General features: G+C 43.9%; 1 protein-coding gene across 1 annotated transcript in view; it reads left to right on the top strand.

Moving 5' to 3' along the window:
- Nucleotides 1-12,307, top strand: part of LOC306920591 (atos homolog protein A-like) — a gene marked incomplete at its 3' end in the record, with an annotated part of 35,565 nt that extends 23,258 nt beyond the window's left edge. The window contains exons 2-8 of the mRNA XM_079497403.1: nt 4,188-4,372; nt 5,051-5,247; nt 8,045-8,170; nt 9,207-9,431; nt 10,533-10,773; nt 11,281-11,393; nt 12,073-12,307. Coding sequence (XP_079353529.1) covers nt 4,188-4,372; nt 5,051-5,247; nt 8,045-8,170; nt 9,207-9,431; nt 10,533-10,773; nt 11,281-11,393; nt 12,073-12,307 — 1,322 coding nt within the window. The remainder of the gene's footprint in view (nt 1-4,187; nt 4,373-5,050; nt 5,248-8,044; nt 8,171-9,206; nt 9,432-10,532; nt 10,774-11,280; nt 11,394-12,072) is intronic.
- Nucleotides 12,308-12,500: the final 193 nt, after the last annotated feature.

The following is a 12,500-nucleotide window of genomic DNA, read 5'->3' as shown; positions in this document are numbered from 1 at the left end:
TCATGATCAGATGGTGGTCCGTGGCTCTAAATCTCATGTGATCAGATGGTGGTCCGTGGCTCTAAATCTCATGATCAGATGGTGGTCCGTGGCTCTAAATCTCATGTGATCAGATGGTGGTCCGTGGCTCTAAATCTCATATGATCAGATGGTGGTTCCGTGGCTCTAAATCTCATATGATCAGATGGTGGTCCGTGGCTCTGAATCCATCCGTGGCTCAAATGCAGAATAAATAATGATATGAAAAGGGTTGAAAACAACTGTTCTAGTCGAGTGCAACCAACATGCTAATGAGTTGGGAGTTTATTACAGTTAGTTGAAACATTTAAATGCTGCTGGTGTCGTGTCCTCCCACGGCAGCAGATGCTACTGTATCATTATTACCAAGTGGACGCTTTCAACAGATATGCCACATTTCTCTGCCCCCATATTTAAACCTTGCAGTGTGCGCTCATACAGTGATTCCCAATTTATTTATTTTTTTCTAATCCAAGGGTCCCCAGTTTTATATAGTCGGCTTTGAACATCACGTCCAAAACTGTTACCTTTTCTTGCCCAAATGGCAAGTTCCTCTGAGACCTTACTGTCAACCCCTGCACCGTGTCATCCCCCCGCCACCCCCTTAGCATGTTTGCTTTGCCACAATCTTTTTTTCTGAAGTGAAATACACCCAAAACTTTAGAATCCTTTTGCTTTCAGTGTTTGTTGACTGGTTCGACAGCTCGAGCTGTCACCGCCATATGATCGCCACGGCATAGGTGGGGGAAAGAGATGTGCGCGTGGGAATGTTCCGGACTGTCTGACAGACGGGGGTAATGGAACACAGGGAGAGCAGGCTATAATAAGAGCTTGAAGAGAACAGACAATTTGACAAATGATACCCGACCCCGTGGCTTTGTCTCTGCGCCAGCAGGAGGGAAGAAGGCATGCTGTGTTTTCACACCACCTTTAGCACTTAATCAAGTACTGTGACTTAACCCATTCTGACCTGAGATCAGATTCTAAAAAATGTCTTCTACATCCTGACAGTTTTCTGAAAAAGCTATGTTTCTATGTCAGTCGTTCTTCGATTTTTCAAAAATAGCAGACCTACAAGCTCGTAGCGCGCCACTCGGTGGCGCGCTACGAGCTTGTAGATCTGCTATTTTTGAGTGGTGCAAACCACTCCAACAACCAGCTTTGTCTGTATGTTTGTGTACCTGTGTCTGTGTACCTGTGTACGTGTCCGTGCACAGGTGAGCATGGTTACCATGGTCACTGACATTACGTCAGACCACAGCTGATCAGGCTATATAAGACCTTGCACCACTCAGTTCACACGGGTGTGATTTTTCAATAGCTAAAGCATAACATGATGCTAAACACCAAAAGGGGTTCCCGGCCCAAAATGGGTTAACTACAAATGTGCAGTACTTTACTTTGACCACTTCTTTCTACTCCACTTCATCCCAGAGGCAAATATTGTATGTTTCTTTTTTTTTACTACAATAATTATTTTTAAACTTTTGTTCCTTATTTACTATGCACTTTTTTTGATTATTTTTTATACAGAATGTACATTAACCAACGGATTTCTGATTTTACGGTTTGTATATTTGAAAATAACAGAACTACAATTTTCAAAATATTTTGACAAATATTGTTTTTGGTTTGTTTTGTTTTGTTTGTTTTGTTTGTTTGTTTTTTTTTGGGGGGGGGGGGGGGGGGGGGGGGCTACATTCCGCATTCTGCATAATGAATACTTTTACTTTTGGTACTGTACATACGTATATAGAGTATGCGCGTGACATCATCATCAAACCCAGAATTTATGCAGGAATGCCTACCGAGTGGCAAAAAACTACTTTCTGGCCTTGACAGCCCATACATCCAAACAGAAAAGTCCTATCTGATTGCATTAAACAACGTTAAACAATGTTAAACTCACTTTGCCTGTTGCTTTGCCACTCGCTTTGCCACTCGATGTGCCATTCACTTTAAGCATGCGCATACCCTCTATTTTGTTGTCAACAAATTAGGTTTGTTTGTACCTTTTGTACTCAAATAAAATTAGGAACACAGGACTTGTACTTGTAACAGACTAGTATTTCTACATTGTGTGAGTACTTGTTCCAGTACTGAGCTTTAGAGAAACATCCAGACCTACTGTATTCATGAGGGAGCTGCCCTTCCACTCCAGACGTGTACCGTTCTGCAGCCTGCAGCTCCTCGGGAGCCTCCATGTGTTTCTCTGTGATAAGAAGAGAAGGTGTTTCTCAAAGACATTCAGATGCCCTGTGGAAAGAAAACATTGCTGTCGGGCAAGAAACCTCTTATCTCAATATTCTAACTTTTTCCCCCCCGTAAATTAACCCATTTTGACCTGACGTCAAAAAGAAAAAGGTCTTCTGAAAGAATATATGTGCCGCATTTTCACGATTTTTCAAAAATAGCAGACCTACATAGCTCGTAGCGCGCCACTCGGTGGCGCGCCATGAGCTTGTATGTAGATCTGCTATTTTTCGATAGCTAAAGTATAACGTAATGCTTAAAACACCAATGCCCTACATATTATGATAATTTATGATCATACTAAATACGCGTTTGAGCTTGTTGATCAGCTATTCTTTTATTTGAATCCACAACACAGACTGAGACAATATACGATATAACCCATAAAAAAAAACTAACCATGGTGTCCCTATTTAGTATGTTGGGCATGTAACTAAAGCCCAAAACTGTCAAAGAATAGCCCAGGCTTATATATTCTTAATTTATGCACAATGTATACTGGTGTTGCACAGCAAAAACTAGCAGAATTACACGTCAACATTGCATCACGTTGGGAGTGGCTGCCCACGCTATTTTTGTCATACGAGTATTCTTTACACAACAGCCTTCTTGGTTTTGTGCAGCCTTAACATTTGAAGAGACGAGGAGAAAAGCCTTGTTAGTGTTGCTTGCTATAGTATCTATAAAGCCTTGTTAGTGTTGCTTGCTATAGTATCTATAAAGCCTTGTTAGTGTTGCTTGCTATAGTATCTATAAAGCCTTGTTAGTGTTGCTTGCTATAGTATCTATAAAGCCTTGTTAGTGTTGCTTGCTATAGTATCTATAAAGCCTTGTTAGTGTTGCTTGCTATAGTATCTATAAAGCCTTGTTAGTGTTGCTTGCTATAGTATCTATAAAGCCTTGTTAGTGTTGCTTGCTATAGTATCTATAAAGCCTTGTTAGTGTTGCTTGCTATAGTATCTATAAAGCCTTGTTAGTGTTGCTTGCTATAGTATCTGTAAAGCCTTGTTAGTGTTGCTTGCTATAGTATCGCGTGGCCAGAGACAACACACATCTCCAAATGCTATATAGAGTCTGGAACTACACCTCCCGAAATCCGAGACTGTTTGTCATTTCCATTCACAAAAATATATTTTATAGCTTTATAGCTTATTTTTTGCTTAGATCATGAGTTCGAGTTATATTAGGATACATTTGCGCGATTGTAACGACTAAACGGAAGTGGGGAGGAGTCTTCACTTCCGCTTTATCGCGTACTCGTGATCAGAGCTTCCGTTGCTCCAGACTGTATGATGGAAGCATTTGAAAATTGTCAAAAGTATTACGTAATAGCATAATTGTAATTATTTGAGTTGATCACAACTTATCTTTTTTGCTCAGTCATCATAATCGTCATTTCATTAAAAAACATATAGTGGTATTAGCAGATGTACATGATGAGTGTGGAGTCGGACGCTGCTGGCGTGATCTTCCCATTTTCACTGTTAGAAAACGTGGCTCTTTACTACAGTACCGATGGAAGTGTGTTATTGATTGATTGATTGATTGATTGATTGAAAGTGTTATTGACAGTTTGTAGAATGGATACAGTTCAAGAAAAGTACAGGTCAATACAAAATGTGCTCCGTGGATAAAACCAGAAAAGGCACTACTTGTTTACATAAGGGTCCTCCATTTTCAATTCATCAGAACATTTAAAGACATACAAATATACACTTCTATGCAAAAAAGAAATCATCATCATATATATATATACACAGTTAGAAAAAAAAAGATTTGAATTGCAGCCGTCCGTAAGTACTCTTTGAGAGCATGTTTGAAGGAGTCTAGGGATTCACATTTCTTAACGGCTGTTGGTGTGCTACTGGACTCTCCTGACTCCCCTCTCTCTCTCTCTCTTCCTCTGTGTTGTCCAGATGCGTCGGAGGAGTTTTTCGAGTACGATTCCGAGGAGTTCCTGGAGTTCCTGACCCTGCTCATCACCGAGGGCCGGACTCCAGAATGCTCTGTGAAGGGCCGCGCCGAGGGGCTCCACTGCCCACCTGCCCAGTCGGCCATGCCGCCACTTCACAAGCATGAGTGTAGCGACAAATTACCCCAGGTAACATACTGTACATACACACACACACACGCATGGCCACACGCACACACACACACACACACACGCATGGCCATACGCGCGCGCACACACACACACACACACACACACACACACGCATGGCCACACGCACACACACACACACACACACACACACGCATGGCCACACGCACACACACACACACACACACACACGCATGGCCATACGCACACACACACACACACACACGCACGCACGCGCGCGCGCGACGCGCGCGCGCGCACGCGCGCGCGCGCGCGCACTTTTCAACTGCTCCTGATTTGGTCTTTGGACATTGCTGTCAGTATGGCATAACATTCAGAGCTTTATTTGAGTGTGAGAATTTGTATCAGTCTGAATCCTATGGTGGTTCTATTTGTCTGTCTTATGAGGTGTTTATTTGGGTCTCTTCTGGTGGAGACTGTATACCAAGCCACTAGTTTTAACACACATTACTCATCACTAATTCTCCTGTTGTGTGTGTGTGTGTGTGTGTGTGTGTGTGTGTGTGTGTGTGTGTGTGTGTGTGTGTGTGTGTGTGTGTGTGTGTGTGTGTGTGTGTGTGTGTGTGTGTGTGTGTGTGTGTGTGTGTGTGTGTGTGTGTGTGTGTGTGTGTGTGTGTGTGTGTGTGTGTGTGTGTGTGTGTGTGTGCGTGCGTCCAGTGTCGGCAGGCCAGGCGGACGCGCTCCGAGGTCATGTTGCTGTGGAGGAACAGCATCCCCATCATGATCGAGGTGATGCTCCTGCCGGACTGCTGCTACGGGGACGAGTGTCCGCCCAGCGACCCCGTCAATGACCCCATCTTCAAACAGGACGCCCTGCTGCTGGAGAGATGGACCCTACAGCCTGTACCCAGACAGTAAGATACACACATGTCACACACATGCACGCCATTGTGTTCCCATGGGCTCTATGCACACAGAGTCACTCGTCCTACTTCCGGGACACTTCCCTACTTCCTTCACAGATGTTACCGATGCTACTAATTAACCCATTTAGGCCTGACGCCGAAATTATAAAAATGTCTTCTAAATCTTGAGTTTTCTGAAAAAGCTATGTTTCTATGTCAGTCGTACTTCGATTTTTCAAAAATAGCAGACCTACAAGCTCGTAGCGCGCCACTCGGTGGCGCGCTACAAGCTTGTAGATCTGCTATTTTTCAATCGCTAAAGCATAACATAATGCTAACACCAAAAGGGGTTCCCGCCCAAAATGGATTAAGGCTCTGTTCCATTTAGTACTGTGCAGTGGCTCTCAAACTTTTACATTTTTCAAGGACCGCCATAACTCTGAGAGTGAACAAATGGAACCAAATGGACCCCACCCGTACAGGGCCATTTGAAACCAACGCAAGGACACTTTGAGACCCACTGGTGTAACACGAGTGTTTCCATTGAGCCGACATACACAATAGCAGCACCCTGACTCTGTTCGACCAGAATGGAACAGAGCCTTCATTCGTATCATTGGTAACACCTGAAGGATGTACAGTATAGAGCGTCGCAGTCCCGCCCCCTACCATGGACCAGGAAATGATTCTCCGTTCATTTTCCTCATAGACATTTCAGAAAGTATTTATTTAAAGACGTTTACGCCACGGACAAAGCCAACTCGAGTCGTGACAAATCATGACAACAAACACAATTTTTGAGCCGAACAAATAATTAGAAAGAAGAAAAAAACGGCAGGTTACAACACTTTTTTTGTTGTTTTTCTTCTTTGTAATTATTTGTTTGGTCCAAAATATTGTTTGTGTTGTCATGAGTTGTCACGACTCGAGTTGGCTTTGTCCGCGGCGTAACCGTCTTTAAATAAATACTTTGTTAAATGTCCATGGGAAAAATGCATTGGGATTCATTTCCTGGTCCCTGGTAGGGGGCGGGACTGCGACGCTCTATAGGGAAGGGGCCCAAGTCACTGCATCCAGACAGTGGAGTCACGAAGATGCCAAAAGCCACGAGCGTCTCTTCCGGGATTTTCGACAGCTGGTGGATGGAAATGAAGCTCCAACCCACGCGGCAATTTGCAGCGCCGGCAAAGAGTTAACGGGTTTTCTGGCCGACGCTGCAAGTTGCCGCGTGGGTGGAGCTTCATTTCCATCCACCAGCTGTCTTAAAAACCCGGAAGAGAAGAGACGCCTGCCGCTCGCTGCTTTTCGCATCTTCGTGACTCCACTGTCTGGAAGCAGCCAGCTCTTTCCAAAATGGCGAGTGTGCATAGAGCCCATTAACGATTTAGGCATTTAGCAGACGCTCTCATCCAACACTACTTACTTGTGTGAGAATGGAATAGCAGAGTAAGCATGAACTCCAGTCAATAAACAATGCAAATATAAGTAGAGTGCAAAGAAAACAGTGTAGTACCTCAAAGAATCTAGGATACCAAGTAAATAATGAACCTCGCTCGCATCTGCCTTGAAGGACAACGTGCTGTCTAAATTACATTCTTAATATTTGTGGCCGAGAAACTTTAATATTTGTGGTCAAGAAACAACCAATATAAGTAACAAAAACATGAGAAAACATAATCAAGACATATCTGCATAGTAAACTTGCATCTGTCGATCGAAGGTGACAGGAAGGGATTACAAGGAGACACAAGTACTAGTGATTGAGTTGGAGTCTGAAGACATCATTTTTTCACATACTCACCCATACTCACCTTTGCTATTTTAGAAAAGTTTGCAGACTTTTGGGAAAACCTTGACCTAGTGACATTGGGTCACCAGGGTGAAAGTGGTTCATCTAATTGACTCTAAAGCCAGCTTAAAATGATCTGATATAAATGATCTGATATACTCTGAATAACCCTTAAAATGATCTGATATCCTCTGAATCGAGGCGTCAATAAATACTCAACAATAACCCCATAATGTGGGAACTTTAAAGTGCATACCGGCACTTTCCTCAGTCGTCCCAGGACAGTTCATTAATGTGCACCAACACCAGCTTGCACAGATGCACTTTAGCCCTCCGCTCAAAAAAACACAATGAATAAAACTTGGCTAATTAGTGCGACAAATCACTACGTCGGCCACCAATTCCCTGTTGCATGCGCTATGGGGAGGACAAGATGACACAAACACACACCCACACAACCCCCGCACACACTAGCACACTTAAAACCTCCCAGGATCCCGTCCTAGAAGTGTCATTCGCTAGATCAGCCGGCATGTTTCCCATCTGTTGTGTTCTGTTCCGCTTCTGTTGTGTTGTTCTGACTGTGTCTTGCGGTGGTCTGTGTGTTGTGTTGTGTTCTGACTGTGTCTTGCGGTGGTCTGTGTGTTGTGTTGTGTTCTGACTGTGTCTTGCGGTGGTCTGTGTGTTGTGTTGTGTTGTGTTGTGTTGTGTTGTGTTGTGTTGTGTTGTGTTCTGACTGTGTCTTGCGGTGGTCTGTGTGTTGTGTTGTGTTCTGACTGTGTCTTGCGGTGGTCTGTGTGTTGTGTTGTGTTCTGACTGTGTCTTGCGGTGGTCTGTGTGTTGTGTTGTTCTGACTGTGTCTTGCGGTGGTCTGTGTGTTGTGTTGTGTTGTTATGACTGTGTCTTGCGGTGGTCTGTGTGTTGTGTTGTGTTCTGACTGTGTCTTGCGGTGGTCTGTGTGTTGTGTTGTGTTCTGACTGTGTCTTGCGGTGGTCTGTGTGTTGTGTCGTGTGTTAGGAGTGGTGATCGCTTCATCGAGGAGAAGACCCTGCTGCTCGCCGTCAGATCCTACGTGTTCTTCTCGCAGCTCAGTGCGTGGCTCAGCGCCTCGCACGGCATCGTGCCCAGGAACATCCTCTACAGGTCTGCCACGCACGCACACACACACACACACACACACACACACATGCTCTCTCTCTCTCTATCAATGTGGGTGTATAATATACCCTTTTTTATTATTACTCTTGTTTTAACGTTTGATAGATATTTTTTTGGCCTTTAACGGCTGACCTTTTTGTGAGCAAACCCACAAAAAGTCAAAACATCAATCAATGGAACATTTTGGGTTCAGGTCTGGAAGTAAAATGTGAATCACAGGAAGTAGCAAGTGAATCGCCGGAGGCTTCAAAACTCCCAGAGTTCATGAATGTCAACACCATTTATAGAGGCCTGTGTTCATATATTATAGACGAGGCCTGTCCTCTCTGTCTCAAAACACTGTCTACTGCAGGGGTTCTCAAAGTGGGGTCGGGGACCCCCAGGGGTCCTTGAGCGAGTTCCAGGGGGTCCCCAGCTAAATGATAGTTAGGAACCAAATGGGCCCTTATGGGATGGCAATCTGTATCTGTTGGCAATCTGACGACAGATATAGGTCTTCTACCTATCTATCTGACTGTCCTGTCTGTCCTGTCTGTCCTGTCTGTCCTGTCTGTCCGTTGTTGTAGATTAAATCATCTTCCAAAGATGAAGGACTGACAACGTTTTATTGAAAGATCATGATCGTAACAGACCGGTGTGCTAGACCAGTCCTCTCTCCATGCCCTCACAGGAGCCAAATTGCCCCCCTGGGCTCAAGCCCCCCCAACCCCCTCCTCAGACCATCCTTATAGTTCACTCTTAATAGAGATCCTATACTAAATGGTCATATAAGGATATATTCTAAAGATAAGGGCGACACACAAATAGTTACACAAGTACACATTCGCTGACATAGTGATAGTAAGCATGGAGAAGTCAGGTCAGCTGTTAGATTGACAGCTGCAGTTGCAGTTAGAATGAGTACATTGATGCTGTGAAAAGTAGTCTCTAGCAATGACATTCTATTTGACAATCTATTGATTCAAAAATAACCATTACACCGTCCTCTCTCTCTCTCTCTCTCTCTCTCTCTCTCTCTCAGGATCAGCGCAGCAGACGAGGACTTGGTGTGGCAGTTCTCCCAGCCCCCCTCGGAGCACCTCTTCCCAGTGCCCGTCGTGTCGCAGAGCGTGGCGCTGCGCGTGCGCGTGCAGTCTCTGCCCCGCCAGCCCACCTACCCCACCCTCCACTGCTCCATCCACACGGGCCTGCCGCCGCTCTACAGCAAGACCCCCACCCTCAGCCCCACCAACGGCCCCCCGCCAAGGTTGGCCCATTTAGGCCCGACAGAATATATATTCAAAGATTTGTGCCGCATTTTTACGATTTTTCAAAAATAGCAGACCTACAAGCTCGTAGCGCGCCACTCGGTTGTAGATCTGCTATTTTTCAATAGCTAAAGTATAACTTAATGCTTAGTTAAAACACCAAAAGGGGTTCCCGGCCGCCTGTGGGTTAGAATAGTTGGGGATTTTTCATTATAGTTTAGTTTTGGTTAGTTTCGACCATTTTTTTCCTTCTAATTCAGTTAGTTTTAGTTCGTTTTTAGAGCGGGTTTGTTAGTTTTTATTTAGTTTTTATTAACGCTTAGTTTTAGTTTAGTTTTTGTTATTATTTATTTCTGCCCTTTTCAACCCTGCGCCTGACCAATAGGATTGAAAAGGTCCAGAGTAAGTATTGTGTAATAAAAACTCAAGAAAAGATAGCATTTTAAAAAAAATAATAATAATATTCAGTTACGGATTAAGCCAAATAAATTGACAAAAACTAAAACTAAGGGCATTTTATCTATCATTTCAGTTAGTTTTAGTTAAGTTTCGTTACACACTATAGAGCGTCGCAGTCCCGCCCCCTACCATGGCCCAGGAAATGATTCTCCGTTCATTTTCCTCATAGACATTTCAGAAAGTATTTATTTAAAGACGTTTACGCCGCGGACAAAGCCAACTCGAGTCGTGACAAATCATGACAACAAACACAATTTTTTGGGCCGAACAAATAATTAGAAAGAAGAAAGAAACGGCAGGTTACAACACTTTTTTTGTTGTTGTCTTTGTAATTATTTGTTTGGTCCAAAATATTGTTTGTGTTGTCATGAGTTGTCACGACTCGAGTTGGCTTTGTCCGCGGCGTAACCGTCTTTAAATAAATACTTTTTGAAATGTCTATGGGAAAAATGCATTGGGATTCATTTCCTGGGCCATGGTAGGGGGCGGGACTGCGACGCTCTATACAGTTTCGCTTTTATCGTTTTTCTTTTCCCTTTCCAGTTTTTAGTTCAGTTAACGAAAATGTTTTTATTTTATTTTTAGCTTTTTTCCGTTAGTTTTAGTTAACTATACTAACCGTGTGCCCCACCTGCCCTCAGGAACAACCAGGACCACCACCACCCCAACAGAGAGAAGGTCCTGAACAGCACCAACCTGCCCCTCTATGGCGGCAAGTCCCCCCACCACCACCACCCCATGGCCAGCCTGTCCATCAACACGGCCTCCATCCCCAACCTCCCCATCAGCAACATCCCCATCAGCGGCCTCCCTCTCTACGGCAAGCCCCCCTCCACCACCGACGGCCTCCTCCACCCCTTTCAGAACGGAGAGCTGCCGCAGGTCAGTGGAGGTTGTGTAGACGTGAGGGGTGCATGAGTTAATCCAACTGATTGATTTAATTGTTTATGAAGATGGGGGAAAAGATCTCTAATCGACAATTGTATAAAATAGTTGGGGCAATAGGGCTGGCTAGTTGGCCAGAAACTCCGCTGCCGGTCTGCTACAACTTCTTCTAAATCACAGCTAAAAACGTTTCCGTTTTGCAGCTGCCTTTTTGGAGATTTGAATTCTTTACTTATTCTTCGGCACTGTAATTTTGCGATTTCAGTTTTTACTTCTTCCGTTTTAATTGTATTCAAATGTCCTTTTATATTGTGTTTTATATTGTGTTATTTTTAGCTCTGCGTTCTGAATAGGTGCTTGTACATCTGCTATTTTTGATCAGGTCTCATTTGTACTGATTTTAAATGTTATTATGCTTCTTTAGCGTAATGTTTTATATGTAAAGCACATCGTATTTCCTTGTTGCTAAAATGTGCTCTAAATGAACTGGCCTTGCCTTTGCAGGTGAATCTCCCTCCACGCCAGGGCTCCCCGCGGTTCCACAGGACCACCCACTCCCCCACCCCCTCCCGCTCCCACTCCCCCTCCCCACACCCGCCCGGAGCCAAGACGTCAAGGTAGGCCTGTCTTACATCATCGCCTGGTCAATCAGTAGAATTGTTTCCATTAAAAAGAAATGTATTATTATTATCAGCATCGTTGTCATCGTAATTATTTAAAGTATGCATTTTGTTTATCGGTATTCTGTCATTGTCAGTCTTTTTTGAGTGGTGTAAACCACTCCTACAACTGGCTTTGTTAGTGCAGAAAAAATGAGCATGGTTGCTATGTTCACCCTGTTCACCCGGGTGTGATTTCATTACGTCAGACATGATTTCATTACGTCAGACAGGCCTTACACCACTCAGTTCACACGGGTGTGATTTTTTATATATATTTAAGTTATTTGTCATTTGTTTAAATGTCATATTTGTTGTTATACAGACAATTCAATCATTAACCCATTTTGGGCAGGAACCCCTTTTGGTGTTAGCATTATGTTATGCTTTAGCTATTGAAAAATAGCAGATCTACAAGCTCATAGCGCGCCACTCGGTGGCGCGCTATGAGCTTGTAGATCTGCTATTTTTGAAAAATCGAAGAACGACTGACATATAGAAACATAGCTTTTTCAGAAAACTGTCAGGATGACATTTTTAGAATCTGATCTCAGGTCAAAATGGGTTCAATCACATGTTTGACAATAATCGTCAACTAAAATGTCCTGATTGTGAGTTGTGACGCTCCTGTGTCCAGGTGGCTGTACCCCACCCTGAATGGCTCCCCCGAGCCCCCGGCGCATCACGCAGACGACCTCGGCCCGCTCACCGACCTCATCAACGGTGACCTCTCCTACAAGGCTGGGCTCCCCGAGCCGCCGCCCCACAGGGCCTTCAAGGCCTTCTCATTGGCCGAGCCGCCGCCCCACAGGGCCTTCAAGGCCTTCTCATTGGCCGAGCCGCCGCGCAGCCTCTCCCCAAGGTTAGAATAGTTTGGGATTTTTCATTATTGTTTAGTTTTAGTTAGTTTTGACTTATTTCTTTCTAATTCAGTTCATTTTAGTTCGTTTTTAGAGCGGTTTTGCTAGTTTTTAAAATGAAAAGATGGCATTTAAAAAAAAATATTCAGTTACAGATGATTTTTTATAAATAAATTGACAAAAACCAAAACTATCATTTCAGTTC

This window comes from Electrona antarctica (genome assembly GCF_951216825.1).
Source record: "Electrona antarctica genome assembly, chromosome: 3".
Lineage (NCBI taxonomy): Eukaryota > Metazoa > Chordata > Actinopteri > Myctophiformes > Myctophidae > Electrona > Electrona antarctica.
Note: the sequence above shows the minus strand (reverse complement) of the source record. Positions and strands in the feature narration are given on the sequence as shown.